Source organism: Macadamia integrifolia, unplaced genomic scaffold (assembly GCF_013358625.1).
Source record: "Macadamia integrifolia cultivar HAES 741 unplaced genomic scaffold, SCU_Mint_v3 scaffold1649, whole genome shotgun sequence".
Classification (NCBI taxonomy): domain Eukaryota; kingdom Viridiplantae; phylum Streptophyta; class Magnoliopsida; order Proteales; family Proteaceae; genus Macadamia; species Macadamia integrifolia.
In genome coordinates, this window is record NW_024868291.1 from 73181 (window position 1) to 98590 (window position 25410).

At 37.9% G+C, this 25410-nt stretch overlaps 1 protein-coding gene across 11 annotated transcripts; it reads right to left on the bottom strand.

Annotated features, from left to right (window-relative positions):
• Window positions 1–946: 946 nt before the first annotated feature.
• Window positions 947–24887, bottom strand: LOC122064445. 11 transcript variants are annotated; one of them, XR_006135713.1, is made up of 7 exons: window positions 24383–24886; window positions 23273–23408; window positions 22434–23183; window positions 20552–20750; window positions 19217–19672; window positions 19021–19089; window positions 947–1399 (listed from the first exon to the last, which is right to left on the bottom strand). XR_006135713.1 is itself a non-coding variant. In XM_042628144.1 (5 exons), exons 1-5 carry the CDS (start codon window positions 24457–24459, stop codon window positions 1395–1397), a joined length of 1167 nt encoding a protein of 388 aa, XP_042484078.1. In that variant the 5' UTR covers window positions 24460–24886; the 3' UTR covers window positions 947–1394. The 11 variants fall into 11 exon arrangements, 3 of the variants coding, with proteins under 3 accessions (XP_042484078.1, XP_042484076.1, XP_042484077.1); XR_006135712.1 differs by adding an exon at window positions 9724–9799 and having other exon boundaries at window positions 19021–19672; XR_006135710.1 differs by adding an exon at window positions 9692–9799 and having other exon boundaries at window positions 19021–19672.
• Window positions 24888–25410: the final 523 nt, after the last annotated feature.

Here is a 25410-nt window from a genome sequence, read left to right on the forward strand (position 1 = left end):
TTAAAACCTTAAGATCCATGGGCCAAAGAGGAAAATATTGTGCAAGATTAATATGGCGGGGGCATTACCAATGATATCCGAGTAAACCCCGACAGCGTGTGGGACCACAGCGGGGGCCCTGTGTCGAAAGGGGGGCGATGAGATGTCCCCACAAAAAATACAACCAATACTAAGGGGTTTAAAAGATCGATGAAGGTATACAAACTTTAGCCCTACATCACTTAGTAAGAGATTACTGTGCTAGTTAATAACCTCTAGCCTCCTTAACATGGCACAACGTGTTTTAAAACCTTGAGGCCCATGGACCAAAGAGGACAATATTATTCAAGGTTAATGGGACCGAGGCGTTACAATTTGGGAATGTAAAGGTAATGCAATTGGTAATTGCTATCATTATTTCCCTCTAGTGTTACAAATTCCAAATTACTTTGTTGGGATCTCTTATTAATTTAAAATCTATAACCACTATTAAAATGTCTCAAACTGATTGTTAAAGTTTATTTAAGAATGATTATCAACCGGGTTGTTGCCGGTTCAAACAAGGAAACAACCTCTCTACAAATGGTGGAGGTAAGGCTACATATATATGCCCCACCCCATACCCTACAATAGTGGGAGCCTTGCTCAATAGATACACCCTATATAAGTGTGTCAAATTTGTTAGGAAAATACATTATATATCACAATAGAATTGTAATGCATTTAACTTAAATTATTTAATTAATGATTTTATCTGGATATATGAGCCCTAACCCACAGATGATCTGGTTCTTAAAGGGGTGGGAGACTCCTCTCTCTCTCTCTCTCTCTCTCTCTCTTGATTACCCAAATAACCAAATCCCTAAAGCCTACCGAACTTGTAAATGGATCTTTTTGGTATGCAGCACCATGCTAAGCCTCCTTGGAACCAGAAAATTCAAGAACTTTAACCATTACCGGTATAAAATTTTCAGGTAAAGGTATAAATTGAGATGTAGAATTACAATGAATCCGGACATTAAAATTCTCAAAATACACAATAAATCATGGGCCCTATGGTATACAATAATTAGAAACCAAACTTCAATAAATTTTGGTGAACATGAAATCTACAAGGTATACAAGAAGCTATGGGAGTTCAATGGCCCATAGTAATGGAATTCTCTATCTGAATAATGGAAAATGGTCATCTGGATCACCACGCTTATAGGAAAATATGTAAACTCAAACAACCATTAGACACACCCCATTTCTGGAAATAACTCAGTTTTAATGTTGAGATAACATCATGAATTGTTGAGAAAATGTGTCAATGCCTTGTCGTATCATTATCATACATGGCTAAGGCTTCTTCAACAACATTGTTCGAGGAGAAACCCATTTCAGATAGCAGGTTGTAAGCATTAACAAATTCACTAACCTGAAAAAAATTCACATATATTAGTCACAAGCAAAATCAGAGACATATTTTAGTGTCGCAAAAGGTGTGTTGTGCAGATACAGGTCATTTGAAGGTACTCAGTGGTGATGAAGCCTCTAAACTTGGGTTAGTCCATGTATGACTTTTGGCTGGTGCTTAGGGTAATGAGGGAACAAGAGATTATTTTGCACACTAATATAGTGCCAATATATGAAGCAACTAGAATCGAGATATGAATTCAGTGATTCATAGGTAACAAATTGACGAGATAACTATTGTAGTATTCTGCACTATAAAAAGGAAACTTGTGCTACGATCTAAGGATAAAATCTACTTACTCCCACATATTAAATGATTGGAGGTGAATTTGAAACTGGATATTCTATTTCAAAGCTTTGGTCAAAACTCAGACTGAGCAAGAAGTTGAGGAAAAGTAACGCTAGAGACTCAAATTCCATCTTTTCCCTGTATGTCATGGTTCTTGGGACCTAGAAAAATGAAACCCCATCCTCTAAAGAGTTGTGGTATCACAATCCAATAGTAAATATGCATCTTTTAAGGTAATGGTTATGCAAAATTCAGGGACTAAGAGCACGAAAAGAGTGCTTAAAAAAAAAAATGATTAAAATAATTTCAAATTTTTCTTTGCTAAAAATGAATATATATAGTTATTTTAAGAGACATATGGTTTCCATCATTAAGCCCATCTCAAAGCAAGACTTAAGGGGAACCCTTTTTTTTTTTGGTGTAACTTAAGGGAACCCTTTGAGAGTGAGGCAAAAATGCACAAATCATCACCAAAGGCAGTTTTTGGGGAAGCAGGTTTCCTAATTCCACCAATGAAGCCAAACCCATTTTTCCCTCTACGATAAATTACACTTCCATCCACCAAAACTGTTACTAAAGAGTAAAAGCGGCAAAACCTAATAAGGTAAGATAGGCTTAAGTAACAAAAAATAGCAAACCTACAAGAACCAAAATCCAAGTGAAACAGAAAACTGAGAATATGGGCAAAAACTTGTTAAGATATGTACCACGATAGGAGGAGTGTCCCTATTGTGGCTGAGTTTAATTCCTTGCTTTAGATTATTTATTCCCTAGTTAGGATAGATCTCTACTTACTAATTAGGATAGACTTCTTATTTTATCTTGCTTGTGGTACAAGGACTTCGTTTCCTAGTTTGATTGTACTACTTTGGGTGTTAATAAATATTGATAGTAGGGGGGACTGGGAAACACAATCAGCTGCTCTCTTCTAGGCGGTCTTACCCTCTTCTCTCTTATTCTTCCTCAGTCTCTCTCTCCTTCTCTTTCTCTTCTATTACAGTTACTGGTTACAGATCATGGTTTGTTACAAAACTAAATAGGATCAGAACTAGCAAACTATATATCCGATGGGGCTAAAACTAATATAGAATGGAAGTCCTAATGAGGTGAGTATATGATTAAAATATCAAAGAAAAATGATGGTTAGATTAAGAGAAACAAGCAAGCAGAAATTCAAAATTAACGAGAATATTAGAAATTTGAAGAAAAACAATTAAAACTCGTAAATGGCTGATTGGATAAACACCAGAATTAGGGAGATATGCATGTCTAAAGTTTTGTTGTCTAGAATGGACAAAACTAGGAATCACATGATTGTAGGTTTTGAAGAAACCTTGCAGAATGTCAGGAAAAGTTAAAGCAACAAAGGGACTAGGAGAAACTAAAATAGAATTTAGGAGTTGCCATTAAAGGTTGCAGTTGAAAGTATATGGTTATTGAAACATCTGCAGAAAAGAGAAGAAAAGGAGATGAAGATGAGGAAGAAAAGAAGAATGCTGCAGTTGGGCTTTACCACATTCCCTCCAAGGCTTCCCACCTTGGTACCCGCAACTGAATCATCACAGTGCACATCTTCACACAAGAGCACTATTTCTAGAGCCAAAATTGTGGACAGCATGCCCATCTCCTTTACTTATAACTTCTAATGGATAGATTATAATAATAGAAACACTCCTTCCTACTTGGCTGCCAAGTAAACTCTAGAATAGAAACTAGGATGGAATTCTTCTAAAAGATCAGAAACTTCTACTTAGTATCTATCTTAACCGCTAAGTAACTTATTACATGGAATGGAAAACTAAGAAAACAGATACTACAAGAATATTCTCAGCTCCCAAATCGCCAATCCACAAAAGCTAGCTTCATCAGGCCCACCAAGCCATGCACAAGCTTGGGCTAATGCTGGCCCAGTTAAGGACGAGAACCAGAACCGTAGCCTGGCTTATGGACCAGATTCCGGCCTAGTTTTAAGAGGAGTCTGCTACTCCCTTATGCCTACATGTATCAGCTTTACTGCATCAAAACCGTAATTCAAAAGCATCAATGCAAATCTAATCCAAGATGCCAAGATGATTACCATTCCCAATGTCTCTATACCTTCTTCTCAAACTACAGAGACTGATGAGATTTTTCTCAGTATATGGTAATTGCTTCCCAATGTACAGTATGAGACGATAAAAAAGAGCTGGAAGTCACTAATTCTCTCTCTCTCTCTCTCTGACCAACCGTATGACTTATGAGTGACTTTAATAGAAAATTGATCATTACCCAAGTAGAATTTCACAATCTGCAAATACATGTATCAATAGTCAAGGTGGATTTTCAGAATCCAACATCCACCAGCATAAGTTTAATAAATTTAAGGAATCACTTTCCACAAAAAACCAATCCCACAAGAATTCTCCCAAGAAAATCATAATCCAATATGAAGCTTTCACTTAAACCACAAAACATATAGAAAACTCAACACATGGTTCTCCAAATTATAACTTCTGATAATGCCAACAAATACCTTCAATAATTTGAGAAAGGTCATTAATAGAAATGGCTTCTAGATATCGTCCAAAACCCCATCTTCACCCACTAACTATTATCAATAGAGACCTGCTTTCTTATATCATATACACAGTGAGCTAAATATATATTAAACAATGACCTTTTATAAAATAAGCAAGATTATTCTATTAAATGAAGTTAACAACCATGAAGAAGAACGGGGCTGGGCTAGGCAGGGCCGGGCTCATCCCAAGGCATCAATCCTAGCATGTCTCGGCTCTGAATCAAGGCCTTATATGGGCTTAGGTCGGGCTCCGGCCAACAAGGCTAAACTTGCACTCCTAGACTTATCCATGTACTTTCCCATCTATTTTGACTATAGATTTCTTTTTTAAACTAATGATAGAGCTTTGATAAGACAAATAGTCTACGTGGCAAGATTAACCAGTGCAACATGAGGCCTTTCCAAGCACTCACTGTCATAGTCTTACTATAACACCCCGGCTCCATTAACCTTGTCACAATATTGTCCGCTTTGGCCCATGGGCCTCAAGGCTTTAAAATGCGTTGTGGTATGTTAAGGAGGCTAGAGGTTATCAACTAGCCCAGTAATCTCCCTCTAGGCGATGTGAAACTAAAGTTTGCACACCTTCACCGATCTCCCAAATATCCTGGTACTTGTCGTATTCTTGGGTGTCACAATCTTCCCCCCTTTCGGCATAGCATCCCCACACACTGTCGGGGTCTGCTCTGATACCATTTGTAATGCCCCAGCCCCATTAACCTTACACAATATTGTCCTCTTTGGCCCATGAGCCTCAAGGCTTTAAAACACATTGTACCATGTTAAAGAGGCTAGAAGTTATCAACTAGCCCAGTAATCTCCCCCTCGGTGATGTAGGACTAAAGTTTGCATACCCTCACATCTCCCAGTCGGGTCTGGTACTTGTTGTATTCATGAGTGTCACACTTACTATCGTCCAAGCATGCTTAGTTGATGAGTTTTAATGGGATCCAATGCATTAGTGTTGGTAAAATCGCTCCCTACATTTTCACATTTTTTCTACTTTAAGGCCCTCCCTCATTTTAAGGTAAAAATCATATAACATAAAATTTAATCAAAAAATCTTAGAACCCAATTTCTCTCCACCCATGATTTCTCTTCACCCACCCTATCCAACCCTTTGAATTAGACTGGAGAAGGGTATTTTCGGACCATAAACAATAATGGTGAGAGTTAATGATGAACCAGAGTCCAATCATAATGTCACATCACCATGAATGAAGAGATTCTATTCACCCAGAGTGAAGGATAACACTAGGCATACAAGAATAGACAGCATACTTCCCATCCCAAATTTGGTTGGGTCACATCATTGTTGTAAAACTTGGAAATTTTTGTCTTCAATGCTTTGTTTCGAAGGAAAAAAAGGAGATGCGTGTTTTGAAGAGTCAAAATGTGTTGGTTGACAAAAAAAAAAAAAAAAAAAAAACCAACGCTAATTGTTTGCTCGTGAATGCCACACATTGTTGGGAATGCTTGTATTTAAGAGATAAAATCCGGCATGACGTAAATAGTCCGTGAATTTTTAATAAAATTTTCAATAACCCTAGTTGCAATGAAGGTTCAAAAAATGAATAATCTATAGGGAGAGAGAGGGTTTCTCTGCATGACAGCGTGGCCCCTGTGTCGGAATTTTTTATTTTTTTTTCAAAATTGTGAACCTAAAGAAACACTTATTTTCCGTAGTTTTTCTTTTGCTCTTTTTATGTATCGAAGTAGAAATGAGGACACTGGGAGAACTAAGATGGAAGAACATAAAGAGTTTTTGAAACCCCAGAGCACAAACCCCATGAAATAAGACCATATTAGTGAGTCAATGTAATAAATAGTTACATATATTTTTTTCATGGGAGCGAGTTGGTGATGTAGATAGTGCTGTCAAAAGGAGGGACGAGCTGACCAATAGTTGGTTCAGTTCTGTCCCAGATCTGGTCCTAGTTTAGCCCATCCAACAAAACCAGATTTCATCAGATATGGTTCCCTTTTTTGGTGCATCGATTCCAGCTCTACAGGGTCTGATTTCTTCCCATCGAGCAGCTTCCTTTCTCCATTATTTTGTCCTCAAGTGAAGCTTCTAACTGTCACCTCAATTTGGAAGATGGTTCAAGAAGTTCCAGCAGCCCCATTGATCTCAGCAAATTGGCCAATATTTTGTTTCCTTTTTGGGTTCTCTTGGTTGACAAGTTAATTATATTTGGCCATTAGTTAAGTTTCTATTTTTATGTTTCTTCGTGAACAAGTAGTTGGGTTTTAGGAAAGTTTACCTTAGTTTCTAATTTCCAAGAAGTTACTTAATTTAGAGTTTCCTTTTTTGTAATAAACTTTAGGCCTATATAATAGAGGCCATCGATTGTAATTGAAAAAAAAAAAGACTTCAATCAATGAAATTTTGAGTTTTACTCATGGCTGAGAGAGCTAATGTTTGAGAAGATGAGATGCCTAAAACCTGAGAGGGTGAAATGCCCAACGAAACCCCCATTCTTCCCCTTCCTCAACCCACCATCGAATTATTTCTTTCCTCTTTTAGTTTCTTCTTGGTTCTAACTTAGGAGAGAGTATTTTGAGAGCATTTTGTTACTTATTGAAGAACCCAAAGCCAACTATCAGACCTGACCGAAGACTGTTAAGAGCAAGGATCTATCTCAGCACTTTGTCAGGGTTGGGATTGATTGACCTAGGCCAGATCTCCTCAATCTACTTTGAGAGCCCTCTGGAGGGTTTGAATGACACACCAGGGGGGCCACTTGACCTACTTTACTGTCCCATCTGGGCAGCCTATATCAAGCCGCAGGTTTTCTCCTAAGCCTGCCTGAAGCCCTAAGCCTAGACAGAATTGATTACTGGTTAGTTTCTCCCCTGTTGCCTTACTTCCTGCCATCTTTTCAGTTTTATTTTGGAACACCATTGGCAGTACTAAAGCTTGATTTGAATCCCAATAGAGCCTTCTTGTGTGAGCTAATGATGTCCTCTCAGTCCAGCCCTAAATTCTAATTTCAGTTTTAAGTTACCTTTTGATTCCGTGATCTGGAAATCAAATCTGAGTTTGAGGTCGAAGTTTGTTATCAATTGGGGTTGTTTACTTTTGCAAAACCACCTTACATCAGTTGGGACGCTGCTAGCTTTCCTAGAGCTAGTGGCTCAACAAATGAGGCGCCTGGGATGCTAAGGGCATGGGGTCATTTCCAAAGGGGAGGGAACGAGAGAGTGATACAGGCTGAGCACCACAAGCTGCAAGCGCAGCCTTTTCTCTTTTTTCATATGCAGCAATTATCCTTATTAACATTTGGTATAGTCTTTACTAATAATTGATAACACTAAAAACCAAATTATCTTTATAAATAATGGTTTGGTCCCAAAATCTATCATGCAAAAGATCATGGAGGACTGTAAAGATGCAGTAATATTTTACCGAGCACTTTGGCACGGCATCTATTGAAAATAGCAAGGAACAAAAGCCAGGTCCAAGCATTGATAAGTGATACCTTAATAATGACCCATCAGCCTATTATCCCCAGCGTACCTTTCCACATGGGACTTCCGGATCACTATTGCTGACTCTCGTCTTTGTTCAACTAGTTGGTCTCACAGATAGGTAGGCTTATACCATTACAATCACCAGCAAGATAGACATTTGAGCCTACCTTCGCACTCTGTGACTCTATTGGAGGCATCCGCTCCAGATAAACTGCCCCACCTTGCGATGTTCCCCCCCCCCCCCCCCCCCCCCCCAAGGATGCTAGAAACTCTATTTGTGATCGAAGTACGCAGTGTACCCACTTCAAAAGCAGCATGCAGATGGATTTTAATCAATGATAAAGATTTGCTTGTTCTAGCAGGTGGTCAGAGTTTGGGACTGCCACAACCAGCAGAGATCACAGCCATCAAAGAGGAACTGAGTGAGGGACTCCAATATAAAATGAATAAGATATATGTGCTCTCAGATGCAAAGGCAATTGTGGAATATTTGGAAGCTGCAGATAATAATGTTTGGATGTGGAACATATATTATGAGCTCCTACAAGTGATGGACTTAAAATCTATGCATCCTATAATCTTAAATATATACCTAGGAGTAAGAGCATCATTGCACATGACATAACAGGATGGTGTCTCAATCTAGGTTGTGGAACTGAAGTCAGTTGTGCTATGAAGGTAGTGATTTGCAGAGGTGTCTCAGCATTATAGATACTACTATATAATAACTCAATGTTATCTTTAAATAAAAAAACAATATATAAATATATATATATTTTGGGTAGAAAAAAAACAAAAACAAAACAAAACAACATTTACTAAGGACTGTTTAATCAGATGCTCTAAACACAAGAAAAAAAATCAGATGGTCCAGACCACAATTGGACTGTTTGAACCGCTGGCCATAGTACAAACCATCAACGTAGTCTGATGGGAAGCGGCCTCGGCACGCTGACTAGTCAACTTCCAGACTATTAATCTTACTGTCAAAATATTTAGGGGATGAAATGAAAATCCCATGAATTGAAGCAATGCCCTCTCATGTTGCTCCGAGAACCTGTACCACCATGCTAGATGCATTTCTCATGTTTAAAGAGCATATTCATAACTTATATGTTAATATTACCAGGCTATCTAATTGGACCAGACAGTCAGATCACCAGACTGTCCCAGTCCAGCCAAAGAACAATCTGACATGGTCCATGTTAGAAACATTGACAAAATAAAATGATCTTGAGCATATGACCTGAAGCAGCAATGCACACAACTGAGCAGCCTAATTGGCTGTAAGAGCTGTTGTACCTGTAATGCATTTCAAATCCACAGAACCATCACCTCAATCGGTCACAGTTAGAATCTCAACTGGCCAACCATAAGCACAAGAACCCACCAAATTGTTCAGACAGTCCACAAAATTGTAATATTAAAAGAACAATTGGCTATCTAATAGACTGTTGGGTTACTATAATTCAATGGGCCATATTCCCTGCTCCTTGCATCTTAAATTCTTGATGATGTTTGTAGACAATTGGTACAATCTAAGTCTAGTGTTTTAGAAGCTAATCCGTAGTTGGATGGGAAAATGGGAGCAATTTACTTGAATAAACAGTGGTACAAATATTGTCAGTGACTCAGTTGGACTCCACTCTGATACTAGAAAACTCAATAGCACCATGCTCACCAGCTTATGAAATTATTATCCATGTATTGGTATAACAAAAATCAATTTCCATACAAGACATATCATATATGTGTGGAAGATGCTGAAAATTTTTCAGTATGCTGTTTTTAACAGGCTTGCAGCTCACATATAGCAGGCAAAAAATATCATGATTCCAGTCACAGCAACCATTAGGAAGTGGATAAATCTCTTTACATCAATATAAAGAGATTAAAAGGCAATAGAAAAGAGGAATCTGAAGAGGACACACCCATGCCAAGAATGTAGAGATTAGCCACGTACACAATCTGCTGGAACCATGGATTCTCTGCAACATCCACTTAACAATGCCCTCAAACAACTTGAGAAACTAAGATAGCTGCAGCAGAACAGAAACATATGCCTGTTAATGTCCTTGCTATCATATATCCTCGATATGCAACACAGATTAGAAACCCTTGTTACCTAGTTCATTCAAGCATAAGAGATTGACATGAGTGAAGAAGTCTCTCAATAATACAAGAAAGATTAAGGGTATACATATGGCCACATGTCAACAATCAGTGAAATGACTCGAGGGAAATGTCTTGGGGACTGCGTGGTCATCCACCTAGAGGACCCATAAATTTGACTGGGCTTCTAGGCCTCATGGAATAAAAAGTTCCTTAATAAAGCAATGAAATAACAGATACCATGTGGTGCAATGCAATTTGTGTGAATCCAAATGCACTTTGACTGTCTAATCTTCTCAAATCATTTGTGTGAATCCAAGTGCACTTTGATTGTGGAAACCATTTCCATTCCACCAAGAAACACTGAACTGTCAAGATGATCTGATCATCAAGGGGATTTTCAATATATTCCTCAATCCCTGGCATCGTAGGAAAGGTTACAGCATTCTTAGCATCTTTTATTCATATGGTGTCTATTATATAACTTCAAGTACACAACATTGGCCACATTATGGACACCCATACCCACGGTAAGTTTGAAAATATAAGGACTAGAAATAATCTTCTAAGACAAGTATCAAATAGCACCCTGAATTTAGCTTCTAATATTTCTACAAAGAAATCTCTTTGACACCAATGTCTATCTGAGCCACAGCTCCTTCTTTACACTTGAAATAGCATTGATGTCAATCAGCACAGGCCTAATACAAATCATAATACTTGAACTTCTTCAAACTACCCTCATTCAAATAAATTCATAGTTAATAAGTAACTCCACAATTTAATAAAGGTTTCTGGAATGCATAATCAAATACCCAAACTAAACCCCGTAGAAAAATATTATAGTTACACCACTACACTTATTACAACAACTCAGCCTTATCCCAACTAAATTGGGTCGGCTTGATATAAGCCCTGAGCTATGCATGTCCTTCCTCACCACTTCTCTTAGTCTGCCCTAAGCTCTTTTGGTTCTTTCAATCGGAATCAAATCACTTCTCCATACTGAAGCATCCAAAGGCCTCTGTTGAATATGGCTATACCACCTCAAATGACTTTCTCATAGTTTATCATGTATCGAAGCTACTCCCAAATCATCTATAATATGATCATCTCTTACTTTATCCTTCCTAGTATTACCAAGTACTTATCCATCTCAACATGATGCTACTTAACTGCCCAACATTCCACACCATACATCATAAAAATCTTCTGAACAAATATTTACAAACCTGCAAATAAAAGTACAGAAATCTTCTGAATAAATCTCTACTGACCTGTAAATAAAAGTAAAAAAAAAAAAAAAAAAAAAAAAAAAAAAAAAAAAACTTCTAAATTACTCTAAGGCTGTGGATCATTGGTGTTTTAACTCTTGGTGATTTTAGGGTTTATGCTTAATATATTAGTATTATATTAATTTTAGCTGGCAGATTAAATTCCATCAATGATAGGCAAGTGTCATGTTCCATCAAGTTGAAAAATCCACTTATTGGGTGGGCGGTTCGTATTCCTACAATAGTTTTTAAGGCAGCAAGGCGACGGAGGCGTTTGAGGGTCTTTCGGAGCGCCTTAGCGATAAGGCGGGCATAAAGCGTCGCCTTATTGACTAAAGCATTCCTGTGTAATTTTTTTTATAAAACCAATCTATCTGGCTCAAATCCTAGTTGAATCCTATTACTCATATGTTAAATAAATATTAAAGGTTCATATTCATACCAATGTAAGATATTTATCAAGAAAACAAATCAATAAAGTGAATAAACTAAGTTCATCTTCATCATTCATCAATCATCAATCATCATACCATATTAACATATAATATAAATACATAATTATGAAGCAAAATTATAAAAATAAAAAAAAGAAATAAAAAATACAAGTATTTATTATACTTACCTCTATGATGCCAAAATTAGTGCCTAAACCCTAAGATCATCCACTATATTTCTACTCCTGTCAATGAAGAATGAAGCTCACAGCTGCCGGAGCAAACTCACCGCTGCCAGAGCAAAATGGTCCCCTAGATAATTGGTTCTTCCTTATTCCTTGATTCCTTCTCAAAGCCCTTTCTTAAAACCCTTGACAAAATCCAAACCCTGTTTGTGAATTGTGTTTTTATTTTGTTTGTTTTGATTATTTTTGGTCGAGTAAAGTTGATCCCATACATCTCAAGTGTTAATAAAATCATACACCTACCAATAAAAAATCTATGTTTGGAATCTTCATCAAGTAATTTTAAAATGTGTTTAAAAAAAAAAACCCCCATAAGGCGCCACTTCACGTAAGGCGGAGCACTGCCTTACCATCTTTAGAACGCATCAGCGCCAAGGCGCTAGTAAGGCATATCCTTAGCAACGCCTTTAAAACTATGATTCCGACAATCACTTGAGTTGAAGTGGAATTAACTATTTAACGTAAAGAACAGACCAATTCTTAGCAGTTTTGAGTTTGGACTAAGGCTTAAAGAAATCATAAATTATGCAAACTACAAGGTGTCAAGTATTGGTGTCTATCAACATATTTGATTGGTGTTTTTAAGAGACATCACAAAAACATGTTAAAGATACTGTAAGAGACTTAAGATACGCCATAAGCTAAGGATACATACCAACTATTATTTTGAGGCATTATTGTTACACCTGTGCCCAAGGATTAAAGTATCGATATCGGTCGCCGTATCGGTCGGCCAAAATTAAGATACGAATCGGAGGGTATCGTATCGTATCGTATCGGAGATACGCCAAGATAAGCATATAAATAGATATGAAACACCTTTTTAAACACTTTTGCATAAAAATTTTGTTAAAAAAAGCTATTGATAACATGTATTATGTATAAACACTAAATTGAGGGTATCGTACTAAGAATTCAAGGTTTGTAGTTGTCCCATGAATGTAAAATCCTTGTTCCCAACCTTGATTTCCACTTTAATTAGAGAGAAATATGGTTGGCAGCAACTTTGGAACAAAAACCCCTCAAAAATTCGTGTTTTCTGAAAAATACCCATCTTGGCCATTATATGACCGTAGCTTACTGTATCGGTAAATACCGATACTCACCAATACGTACCGATCTATACTTAACGAAACTCACCGATACGTACTGATCGATACATACCAATACTCACTGATACATACCAATACATACCAAAACGTATATTTCACCTCAATTTTATATTTTCCATAGAGTATCAGTACGTATCGATGGTGTATCGGTGCATATTGGTATGTATCATAGTATATATATCGATATGAAAGTATTTGAAAAATCCCATGTATCGTATCGGTGTGTATCGTATCGGTAGGCTAAATTTAAGATACGTATCGAAGGGTATCGTATCGGTATCGAAGATACTTTAAACTAGGTTGTGCCCTGACCCTGTCTAATTTGAACTGTTGTGATAGGTCTCGGACCGGAAGTCGGAAGTACAGTCGGGTTTTGGCTCGCGGCCACCCATTGCCAAGGGGAAGGGATGACCCCATATGTTCATGCATCGTTTGCCAGTCCAACTGGAGGGGATTCGTACCTTTCGATCCTAGACGATAAGTGACCGACACCCCACACCTGAATCTTGGCACTCATCGAAATTGCCGGAAGACCATAAACACAGCCTAGGGCAACTACCAGTGTGAGACCAATTGGAGGACAGCAAGCAATCAAGACAGTTTTCTGTCTTGAACACTGGAAACAGCCTGGGCCTGTTTCCGCTGGCTGTTTCCAGTGACCAATCAGGTTACTGGTTGGGTTTCGATGCCCATGGGTCCCGCCACCCGCATCGTGGACAACCCCAGATGATTCCAAATTCTCCCCCACACCTTCCTCATGACATGAACACCTTACAAACTGAAGTAGTCGGGTCCACGTGCCCTAGAAGTCGGATTAACCCATTCGGACCCGACTAGTGCCAAACCAAACAGACCCTAAGGCCTGTTTTACCATATAAGATGAGGATTCATTTCCTCATTTCCCACTTATACAAATCGTGGGAGAGGAAAGGAGAATAAGAAAAGAAGAAGAAGAAGAGGAAGAAGAAGGAAGCTTGGTGCCGACTCCCCGCCTAGTTGTCGGAATCCCTATCAGAGGTAAGTGCAACCTCTCCTACCACTCTCTTCATTTTGACCTAGGGCAAGCTAGGTATAGGGGTAATCTTGGGCTATAAACCATGTTGAGCTCGGGGATTGCGTGTTTCACCTCCCTGGTGCCATTGTCGAGATCATACCGAGTCCGGTGAGCTCCGACAACAAGATTGACCAAATGACCACCTAAGGTTTCCATCGTTCGATCGACGTATCTCCCAAACAGCTTTGTGGAATCGGGATTTTATTAGCTTATAATGATGCTAGGAGTATCCCCCACAAACTCCAAGGAACAAATCCCGGTGATCAGGCCTGAATCGGAAAGCCCCAAATCACATGGGCAGTTGCTGCACTGCCACCAGAAATAAGCCACTGGAAGCATTGAGGCTGTTTCCGATGACCACCTGAGCCTTATGATCTCTCTGTTAGGTCCGCCGAAAACATGACTGATATTTCCGGTGGACAATCCCTGTTTCCAGTGGGTGTTTCCGATGACAGTACTGTCATTGTGAGACATTGTCTGTACCATTTGGGGGTAACCCCTGTGGGCCCTTCCCGATGTTCCCGACACGTATTGACGTTCGGTTACCTTTATGCCTAGGGCAATGAGTGCACGTACCCCGAGGCCGAAATTGAATTAGATGATCGGTGGCCATACTTGAATCCTAATACACACAAGTCTAATCAAGGTGAGGGATGGTTGCTTTTATTTTTGGAATGTTTATTTATTTTAGAATTGCTCACATGTGTAGATTTTTACATATTTAATTATATTATTCACATGATGACGATGTTCTATCATATGTTACATTTTATGAATATGATATGAAATGTTTATGGATGTGTATGGCGGGATCTGGTGTGGCCGAGGTGGTACCGGTACCATGATCGCCGTGTGATTGTTGTATGTATGAAACGGAATCCGGTATGGCCGAGGTGGTACTGGTACCGTGATTGCAGTATGTTTGTTGCATTCATACATTGATCATGTGCATTAAAGTTAGTTGTAGTCGTGGATTACACTTTGATTATGTTCATTAAAGTTAGTTGTAGTCATGGATTACACTTTGTGGTCGATGTGTTACTGGTATCGTGTACTCCGGGACTACATTTGGAAATGGATACTCTTCGTGGCCGATGGGGATACCGGTGTTGCGTAGTCTATACTCAACTGTTATTATGCATGCTAGATTAAGTAAACGGTCGCGGGTTACACTTTGTGGCCGAGGTGTTACCGGTATCTTGTACCCTGGGACTGTACTTGGAGATGGATTACACTTTGTGGCCGATGTGTTCCCGGTATCGTGTAATTCATACTAACTATATCACTATGAAGGCATGTAAATATTTGTGATTAGGTATCACTCCCTATGCTACGAACCCTTGCCAATAGGGGGTAAGGTGTTGGATAACTCATTTGTGGTATGTTCGATGTGCCTTTCCGGAATGCCACACTAGTGGTACGATGTGATTGTTATCGGAGGCTAGAACTTATCCGGAGTGGCCGATGGACATACCAGTGCCATGACTGCCAAGAGGGGGTTATCAGGGGTTTTCTGGGTGACCCATGGTCGCATACAAGGACCGGCAGACTTCTAATCACGGCTAGGGTTTGTATCGCTGTGTAGTCGATGGTGGTTCCGGGACCAGGGATACAGCCTAATGTGCTGTAGTAGCATTTACCAGACTTAGTTTGTATTGTTAAGTGGATAATAAAATAAATGAATTGTATCATGAGCATCATGAACTGTGTATTTAAATTTTGTAATCATGCATCATAAATTATTTATGCGACTGCTTTGCTTGGATGTGCATGAACCCTACCCCTCACTGAGCGAGTTGGAAAGCTCACCCCACATATATATGTTCCCTTTTAGATCATGATGCAGGTACGGCTATGCCGATGGTTTGTGACTCTCTTTCCTCCGGACCCGAGTATGGAGTGAGCAACTGGTGGATGCCGAAAGCTGGGGAGAATGACTAGGATTGTGCCTGTGATGTCTGTGCATACACGGCACCATGAGGTGTTGGGCGTATTTTTGGTTATTTTGATACGAACTTGTGGATGGTACACTTTTGAACTTATTATTTATAAGTCATGGATGATTGTAAACAGATAAACTTGGTAATGGATAATTACTTTATCATTAGATGTTCCCCATTTATTTATGATTCCGCTATATTACTCTAATTCCGCTGCTATTGGTTGGTTTTTTATGTGAGATTGTGAATCGTTAAGGTACTACGATCAAAGATCCTGGTAGGTTCGTAAGACGGGTAAGCGTCTTACTCACACCATCGGTATTCCTACACGGTATGTTGGGTCTACTGGAAGTGGGGTGTGACAATTATCCAGCCATAGGATGTTTGAGGTCAAACCCAATATCCACCACATAGCAGATTAGTTAGGACCAAATTAGTGTACAAGTATGCCTCATGATACCTTGATTACCTATCAATTTTGAATCAGAGTTAACCATGTGGCAACATAAAGCTTTGAAGATTCATAACCTTTTGAAAACCAAATGGATGGCTAAAAGAATGGCAAGATGCCAATACATGGGTGGCAGATACCAATATATGTGAGCAAGGGTCCTTGGGATCTACTTGTCCACAAAATTTGGGCCCCAAATGACCTGCCATATATGACAATATTTGGGTCACCCAGGAAGGGCTTCCTTGATGGGCCGTGTAGAATCCACATGCCCATATAAATTTAACTTTTCAAATTCTTTTTGTTTATTTTTATTTGATTTCTTTAGTGATGAACATATGGGATATGGTCTATTCCAATTAATCTAAAGAACCAAGGCATGAAGCGTGTCAACTACCCTGAAAAAATCATAGTAAATAATAACCATCATAGAAGATTCCAAATTAGTGGCTTTTGAAAGGGCTTATCTATGTAACAATACATCCTAGGTATAAGAAAATGAAAGCACAAAAGAATAAAAATGAAAATAGTTGCTCTCTCTCTTGCAACAGCAACTCGTAGGCCATGGCCACAGTGATTTGCACGGGATAGAGGTGAGTTCTCTCTCTATCTCTTCTTCCCCTCCTCTAGCAGTGACAGTGACGGCCGTCTTTGCTGCTGCTTCTACTCTCTCTTTTCCCTCTTTTTTTCTTTTTCTTTTCACAACAGAGAACGTCCCCAGAAAGCCAAAACTCTGGTTGTCTCAATACAGAAGCTCTTGCATTGAGTTGTATCGACCATCTCAAGTTGTCTCAACCTATACAGGTCAGTAAACAGCCCGATTACATAAGCCCTTCCATTTTTCTCTACACCGTCTCTATATCCTATCAAAATCCTATAACCTAACACGTATCAGACCAATACGATCGATACGCATCAATACTTGATAACATAGTTGTCAAGGAGTCGCCAAGGCGACAACTTGGCATCTAGGCGGTTTGTCAGGGGCCCAAGCGACAGTCGCCTTTTTGCACTACATGTCACCTTGTGATTTGACACTTATTTATGCCAAATATCATTTAAGTAAATGTTTTACTTAAGATATTTTTCATAAATAAGTAATATACCCCCTATTTGAATCCAATAAAAATAGTTTAAAAATCAAATTCCAAAAGGATAAAAAGTCAACCCCCAATCCAAGAACAAAACCTGGATTTTGGTTATAGGGGCGATTTTCAACTTTTAAATGCTGGGGTTTTTCTCAATTATAAAAATTTTATAAATCCTATCAAATTAAAACATTGCTAAAAAACAAAAGTCTGATAAAATAATCATTTGTTTTGGTATCCATAAAATTATTTTCAATCAGGTGATTTTAACAGCATTCGCACACTTTAAAATAAATTTTACCGGAGCATAACTTTGTCATTACAACTCAAATTTAAATAATCTTAGATTTGATGGAAATCTGATTTTATGTTATACCTAATAAAAAAGTCTCATGTAAAAATAAAATCAATGCTCTAAATGTTGATTTTTTATGACTTATGTGACTTAGTGTTGATTTTTTATGATTTGATGTGGCTAAATGTTGATTTTTAATGTCTTCATGTGGCTTAATGTTGCTTTTTAATGATACAAGGTATATGTAGCTTACTAAATAATGTTAGAAAATAGGAAAAATAAAAAATAACACTTGGTCGCCTTGTTCACCTTAAGGCGGGTGCCTTTTCGCTTAAGCGCTTAGACAGCCCTCCAACGCCTTGGTTCACCTTGGCACCATGACAACTATGCTTTATACCATGGCTAACTGAACCTTGGAAATTGGTGCTTATATAAGCCAACATAGGAGTAGTGTCTACCCTACCTTTCTCTACTGTATAAGGAGTAACGAACAAAATCCAACCTAAATGAATTCTATATTTGGAATCTGCGGGCAAGCACAAAAGTGCACCGCAATGATTACTTATTTCCATTCCTTATCCCTTGGTCATAGGATCATGGTGTCTGGTCTAGAAAACCACCCAAACCTGTCTCCTCAGTAGCCTCCTATCTGAGGCTACTTAATATCCCTTATCAGTGTACATATGTCCTGATCTAAACTACTACTCAAAATGAGGTCTTACAATACTCCAAGACTCGGATAAATTTTCCAAGTCTGAACAACCTTCAACATAAGCCAGATATTATATCAAACAGTTAAGTTTTGATGGTTTGAACTGTGCCTGCAGGATAATGAAGAAGTACACAAGCCACCAGATAGAAAATGGATTTGCTAGTCTAAAGTTCTGATGAACCAACACGCCATAATGTTAGCCATCTATTCAGTCAGAAAGAAAGAACATAAGGGATCAAGAACAGAGGGGTAAACAATAATCCTAAGACCACAAAGAAAATTAGACATCTCAAGCTCACATCACCAGATCATTTCGCATCTTGTAGTTATAGAGGACAAGTCACCATGATACAAAGGAATGGGACAGAATTATTCCAGATATGAAAATCTTGAAACCCAACAAGTGGATCTGCAAATGTTAGTTTCTTTTTTAATTTGTTGAGAAAAAGGTAAATAATTGTCTAAAACATATGGAATGAGGTATCGTATCGTATTGATGTCGGCAGGCACTGACATGATACTGAGACAATACGATACGCTTACCTTGTATCGACTTATACCGATGGATACAGGTTCAATATACTCGATACACCTTGATATGCTCCTTTAAAACTACAAAACATGAACCGTGAGTGAGATAAGAAACCAAGAGCAAACGAAGACCTTGGAAACTTGTTTATCTCGTTGATCTCAATTGCGAGGGGAACTCATCTAGCATATAAAAGACCTTGATATTTACCATTTCAATGAGTTTTGGGCATTGGAACCTTCCAAGTTCTTAAAGAAGAAACATTTCAAGCGAAATTTTTGCGAGATTGTGAAACTTATTGTTTCAAAGCAGTGAAACCTCAAGATAGTTTTCACTTTCCTTCTGCGAGTCTGAGGCCTGACTTCTGCAACTACTTGATGATACTTGCCTTATCTCAACAAAATCTCCTTAAAGTCTCCTCTATCTCAGAGTCTGCAGTCCCCTTTCCCTCAGTTCAAATCTGGGTGTCACCTGATCAACCAAAGACCCAAAATACCTTTTTCTTCTGTTCTGCTGATATAACTTGCCAAATCTGGCAATTCGTAACATTCCCCTTCGCCCCAAGACCAACATCGTTGATGAAAGTAAGTCTTGAAGACCAGAAATGAAAGTCCAGTGGTCCCCAGCTGGATGTTGCTCCGATGGCTCAACAAGGGGACCCAAGACCTGCCAAGGCAAGAAGAAGATTGAGAAATCGCAAAGAGGCTTGGGGATAAGCTTCATTGTCAATAGGGAAACAACCCGAGTCACCAACTAAGGCTCCTAATTGACCGCTTAGTGATTAAGAGTTAAGCTAGCTTAGTGAATTGATTTCAGGCTAAAGCCTGCCTCTCCTTCATCCCTTGCTTCTTTGAAAGTGTTTTCCTTTGAGTGAAGGCAGCATAATTGCATTGGTCACATAGGCTTGAAAGTATCGTTTCTTGTGCAAAATACTAATATTACGCTTTGATTGAATTATATATGATCAAAGAGGATGAAATATATTATCCTCTTTGATTTGCAACAAAAAAAAAAAAAAAAATTGCTATTTTTATTTAAATTTTTTTAGTTTGTTTATTTTTTACTCATATGTTTTGTTTTCTTTTTATACATGATATATCTCTAGGTATTGCATAATAAGGTGTTTTATGCTTCAAAACTATAATTTGCATGCATTCTACGCATTTTCATGCGTTTCTCATACGTATTTTCAATACGATATGACATCTCTTAAAATCACCCTCCCGATATGCTGACCACTACCAATACTATACACCTTGCTAACACCTAAAAAGAGTTAGTCCAGTTGGGATTTTGGTCCCATTATTCTTTGGTGCTTTCAGGATCCCAACTTTTGCCGCAGGTAGATTTTATTTAAGGAGGGATATTTGCTTCAAAAGTGATATATACTCATTAACCAAAACATATACATCGAGACCACCAGCAGCAGTATATTGAAGTGGAACAGAGACATGATGATGAGATCAACAAATTGTGATTATCATTTATAAGAGCCAAGTAATTCCATAGATAATAGAAGTGATACCTAAAGGAACACGTTCTTACCTAAAACTATTAGCGTAATGAGTATAGCTGATATCGACCACAGAGGAAGGTGATTAACTTGGATAAGATACAGCAGCCTTTGGAGTCTCCCTTTACAACCAAACAAGCTACATGATTTCATGGTATTTCTAAGCACCTTGAAACATAATCTATGGTAACCTCCAAATCCAGAAGCTAACCCATTCTGGGTATTATGAGCCTGAAAGAGAGAAACAGCAATATAAGTATCAAAAGTCCCAGCAGGTAAGAATGTTAGATCATAAAATCAGCACATAAATGACTTAATCATTACATCCCAGTTGACTTAAACCAGATTCGGAAGCTAGATGTTAGTTTTATCATTTTAGTAGGTTTTGTAGATGCATTACAGATGAGCAACTTTGATTTTTTATTTTTTCTTTGGATCTTCTTATATATGCCCAAAAGGTTTGAATATAAACATATCTTACTATTGGCATGGTACAACACAAAATTAATGCGTTAAGATGACCTAATCCTTTTCTTCTTTTCATTTTACAATGAAAAGTTATTACAGAGAAAGATAGCTAAACTCTTGTGCAATCCAAATCCAGACATTTAGGAGGAAAAAACACAATCATTGCACCAGCAGATTATATCAGAACCATTTGGCCATTATGATGAGCAGTTTCAAGCCTCCACTTCAAGTGAAGGAGTCGATAAAAGAGTTGGTTGAGATGGCCTCCAAATGAACAAGGTGTTCAGTTGCAGTACTGTACACTACTACACTATTTTATATTTCAATGCCATCGTTTTTTCATGGTGGGTAAGTCAGTAGGAAGATGGTTAGAGACCCCTGAAGAAACTATATTTAAAAAGTAATAATTATTTAAAACTAGGTTGGTAATGGCTCTGATGGTTTTCCCTGTGTTCTTACTTTGTCCTTTTTTCTGGAGGGTGGGGCAGGGGGAAGTTTATGTTCTTTTTGTTTTTTCTTAAACAGTAGACTTGTGGTGCCAGAAGGTATTGTTAAAGAAACTTCAGCAATTCATCCATTGAGGATGAACTTTGTCCAACAAAAGGAACAGTGATATATGCAACACATATACCCTATCACATGCCTTGTGGGAAAGTTTTGTGATAATCGCTGTGGTTATACTCACAGTTGGCACCATGGTGCCTGGGTGAGGCCAGGCACCAAAGGTGAGTACCATATTACAGGTAAATTTGCCACATCCATGTACTTTCCATATCCCAGGCATGCTTTCCTTATTACTGTTAATTTCCTTCATCATCTAAGTTATAGGCTCCTTGAAGCATAAGGTGCCTGGTCGCCTTGAGCGTCAAGGCACGCCTTGTCACCTAAGTGATGCCTTGACTACTATGGTTACATAAGCTCTTCTGCAGTAGACTTAAAATACTAAAATAACTAGTGAGTCAATTCATATTAGTCTAGATCATTCACCACAAATTATGCACTGTCTAAGAGAATATACTAGGCTGCAAGCATTATGAATTACTTCTTCCAGTGGAAATTTGAAAATTCAACACCTTGAATTTTTCTTGTTTCTCTATAGAGTCATAGTTGACGCAGAATGGACAATGCACTACTTTGCTTTTTTCTTTTTGATAAATAAGAATGATACTCCATCTTAAGAATGTAGCAAACATCACATTAACAACAAAACACCTTGAATTTTTCTTGCTTCTCTGTAGAGTCATAGTTGACCATCCCTTTAGTAGACCCAAAACGGACAATGCACTACTTTTTTTCTTTTTCTTTTTCCTTTTTTTTTTATTTATTTTTTATTTTTTATAAGTAAGAAAGATACTGCATCTTAAGAATGTAGCAAACATCAAATTAACAACAAAAAAAATGACATTCAATTCGAAGCATAAGCAAAAAGATCCATATGTATTTTACCTGTTCAACTTGGGACATGTCAATTAACGAGGAGGATGGCCTATGATCAAACTCCATTCCCATTTCTCCATCTTTCCACTTTTTTGCGGAGCTTCTTGTAGTCTTACTTCTAAATGCAGACCAATGATTATCCAAGAACCGTAACACATCCAATGTATAATTGGATCCTCTCAACTTGTTCTTAGAGGAGAAACTTTTTGCATTAGAATCACAATTTTCCAAATCCCAACTCCCGCTTTCACCATTTCTATTACCAGAGTATCCCTGCTGGGAAACTGATGCCTCAAAACCCAACCCTGCAGGATAATGAGCAACTAATTTCCTTAACTTGTGCTCCTTTGATGAATCAAAACTATTATCTAAATGCATAACTCCATTCAGCTTTGAGTCCTTAGTTTCTTCAGTTTTTAGCTCAACAATCTCATCACTTTTGTTATCGAATCCAGAAGCTGTGGTTGAATCAAGAAACCTTTTCATAATACTACTACCTTCTGTGTCATAGTGCACATGGTGGTCCTCAGGGTTTCCACCAGAGAGAAATAAAGCCAACACATCTCTGTCTTGTTCATTTATGTTTACAAATTGAGAGTTTCTATCAGAATCCCCCACCAATGGAAGACTTTTCTCCACTTGAATAATCTGTTCTCTAATGGCTCTAATAAATTGCTTGTGTTGGGAAATAGCATTTTCCCTCAGATGGGACTTATCTGATAAAGCTGACAGGTTCACAGCCCTTTCAAAATCCTCCAACTAATTTTAGAGCACACCAGAAGTAAGATGAAGGTCTGTCTAAGAATAAAACATCACAAGACAATAAAAAAATTAGTATTATAAAGTACCTGCCATTTGGCTGTTCCTAGAGCAGTCATGAGATCACGCTTATGATACTCCAATGAACTAAGGAGCTTGGGGTCTGAAGAGTCGCCTTGAACAATACTTTGCTCGTGCAACAGCATTCGGAAAATTGAGTCCATCCTTTAAATAAATAAGGGAAAGGGGGAAAACGAAAAGACAAGTAAGAACAGGAAGAAGAGCCTCAATAAACTTTAATCATTTGGGCTATTGGGTCACCCATATAAGTCATTCAAATAAATTTGAATCTAGCTTCAATCTAAATGCAAAGCTTATGACCATGATTCATTGATTAATACTGTAAGAGGTTAGCTTTTGTATGTGTTTAAATCATCTCTAAGACTGAGTTGAATGTTTAAATAAACAAGGGAAGTTAAACAAAAGAGAGAGAATTGAAGAATAAGAAAATTAAATTTTACTCATTCAGGCTATAGGGACACTAAGACAAGGATTCAAATAAATTACAAGCTACATTATTCTATCCACTTGGCACATGTAGATCACCAACAACAACAATTCAGCCTTATCCCAGCTAAATGTGGTCGGCTACATGGATCCATGCAATTGCAAAGCAAGAAAAGTAATAGTAAAAGGAAAGAAGCAAAGCAACAACTACTCAGTAGAACCCACCTAAATGACATCGGCTAAATGGATCATAGCCCTCCAATCAGCTCGATTCGAGATCATAATAGGTACAAAACCTAAACTATGCATGTCTTTCAGCACATGTAGGCCACCATGAACCATTAAAAAAGACTGTAAGAGGATATATTTGTTTTATTTTTAACCCATGAACCGTTGTTGAGGCAGTAGCAGGTGAACCTTATTACTCCAAAATAGACATCAATGAAAATGGTAATTTATATTCAATGAAAATATTTTCTCTCAGTATAATTCGCGAACAAACAACAAACATATCCAGTAAATTTGCTCAAAGCACATTAAAGAAAAAGTAAAAAGAAAAAAATTGGGCTGAGAGAGAGAGAGAGACGAAGAAGACAATAAACATTATTGAATTCATGAACATGTTAAGTTGCAATTAAAACATCCCCCAACACACATACAAACACAAAAAGGGAATTGCATAGATAACTTACCTGTCTGCAGAATCCTGAACAACTTCAGCTGCACAAAATAGAGGATCGGATTCCCATTGGCGGAAACCTGCTGCCATATTCTTCAATGGTGAAAAAATAGGTATATGGACGCCTTCAGTCTAATTAGTTAAGAACCCAGGTGAAATTCAGTCCCGGAGAGGTCGAAAAACAACTCAATGTTTTTGGATTCTGCGAATTGATCTGGGTGTTAGGGTATGCAAGAAGATTGAGAAGTCCTTCTGCAACTAAAATTGACAAAGTTTCCAGCCTCCAGGTATCAGAAAACCCTGGCCGGAAAACGAGGACAACAGAGGAGCCCCACTTTTCAGTTTGATTACCCTTTTTTATTTTTCTTTTCTTAAATTATTAGTACCAAGATAATCTGTGAAAGATTTTGAGTTTTCCTAGTAAATCGGAAAACTAGGAAATTCATTCCCACCGAGGCACCGACAGCATCCTCTTTACGATGTTTTTGTTTCACAATACACCAGCCTTTAGGTAGGTATTCAAGGACACTCCCTCACCTTTTGATAAAAATTGATGTTTCCTGATTGATTGATTTTTTTTTTTTTTTCTTTTTGAAATTGTACTCCGTTTAGCACTTTAGCCTTCTTTTATTCCTAAAAGATTCCTTCATTTCTGTAACTTTCATTGTTGGATTACCAAAAAAAATTCTAGATGGAAAATTTTCTCACTCCCCTATTCTTACCCTACAGACATTACTTTTTATAAAAATAAAAAACTAGTATTAAATATTTATTATAGTTACAGTATATTGACTATGTCCATAAACCCTACTATTAGTATCAGTTTACAAGCTAGATTGAAAATGAAATCCATAGCACGATGACTTCCTGCTTCTTTGTGGTGAAAAGTTATGGTATTTTATAGTAAAAAGATCTCATGAAAGGTTGCAAAATGTAGGAGAGATCATGTTTCCTTAGTAAGATATGGAATAAGGTGAAGTAAGGCCTTGTCTGTGAACCATACTTCATTTATATTCCATCCTTTAGTGCTAGCCGTTCTCA

Excerpts from the sequence above, each read along its gene's own strand:
- LOC122064445 (XM_042628142.1), bottom strand. The coding sequence starts at position 24,459 with ATGGCAGCAGGTTTCCGCCAATGGGAATCCGATCCTCTATTTTGTGCA. Across the intron at positions 20,751-22,433 it reads ACATGTCCCAAGTTGAACAG|GCTCATAATACCCAGAATGG; the intron begins GTAAAATACATA and ends TCTCTCTTTCAG. Across the intron at positions 9,800-20,551 it reads CATTACGCTAATAGTTTTAG|CTATCTTAGTTTCTCAAGTT; the intron begins GTAAGAACGTGT and ends GTTCTGCTGCAG.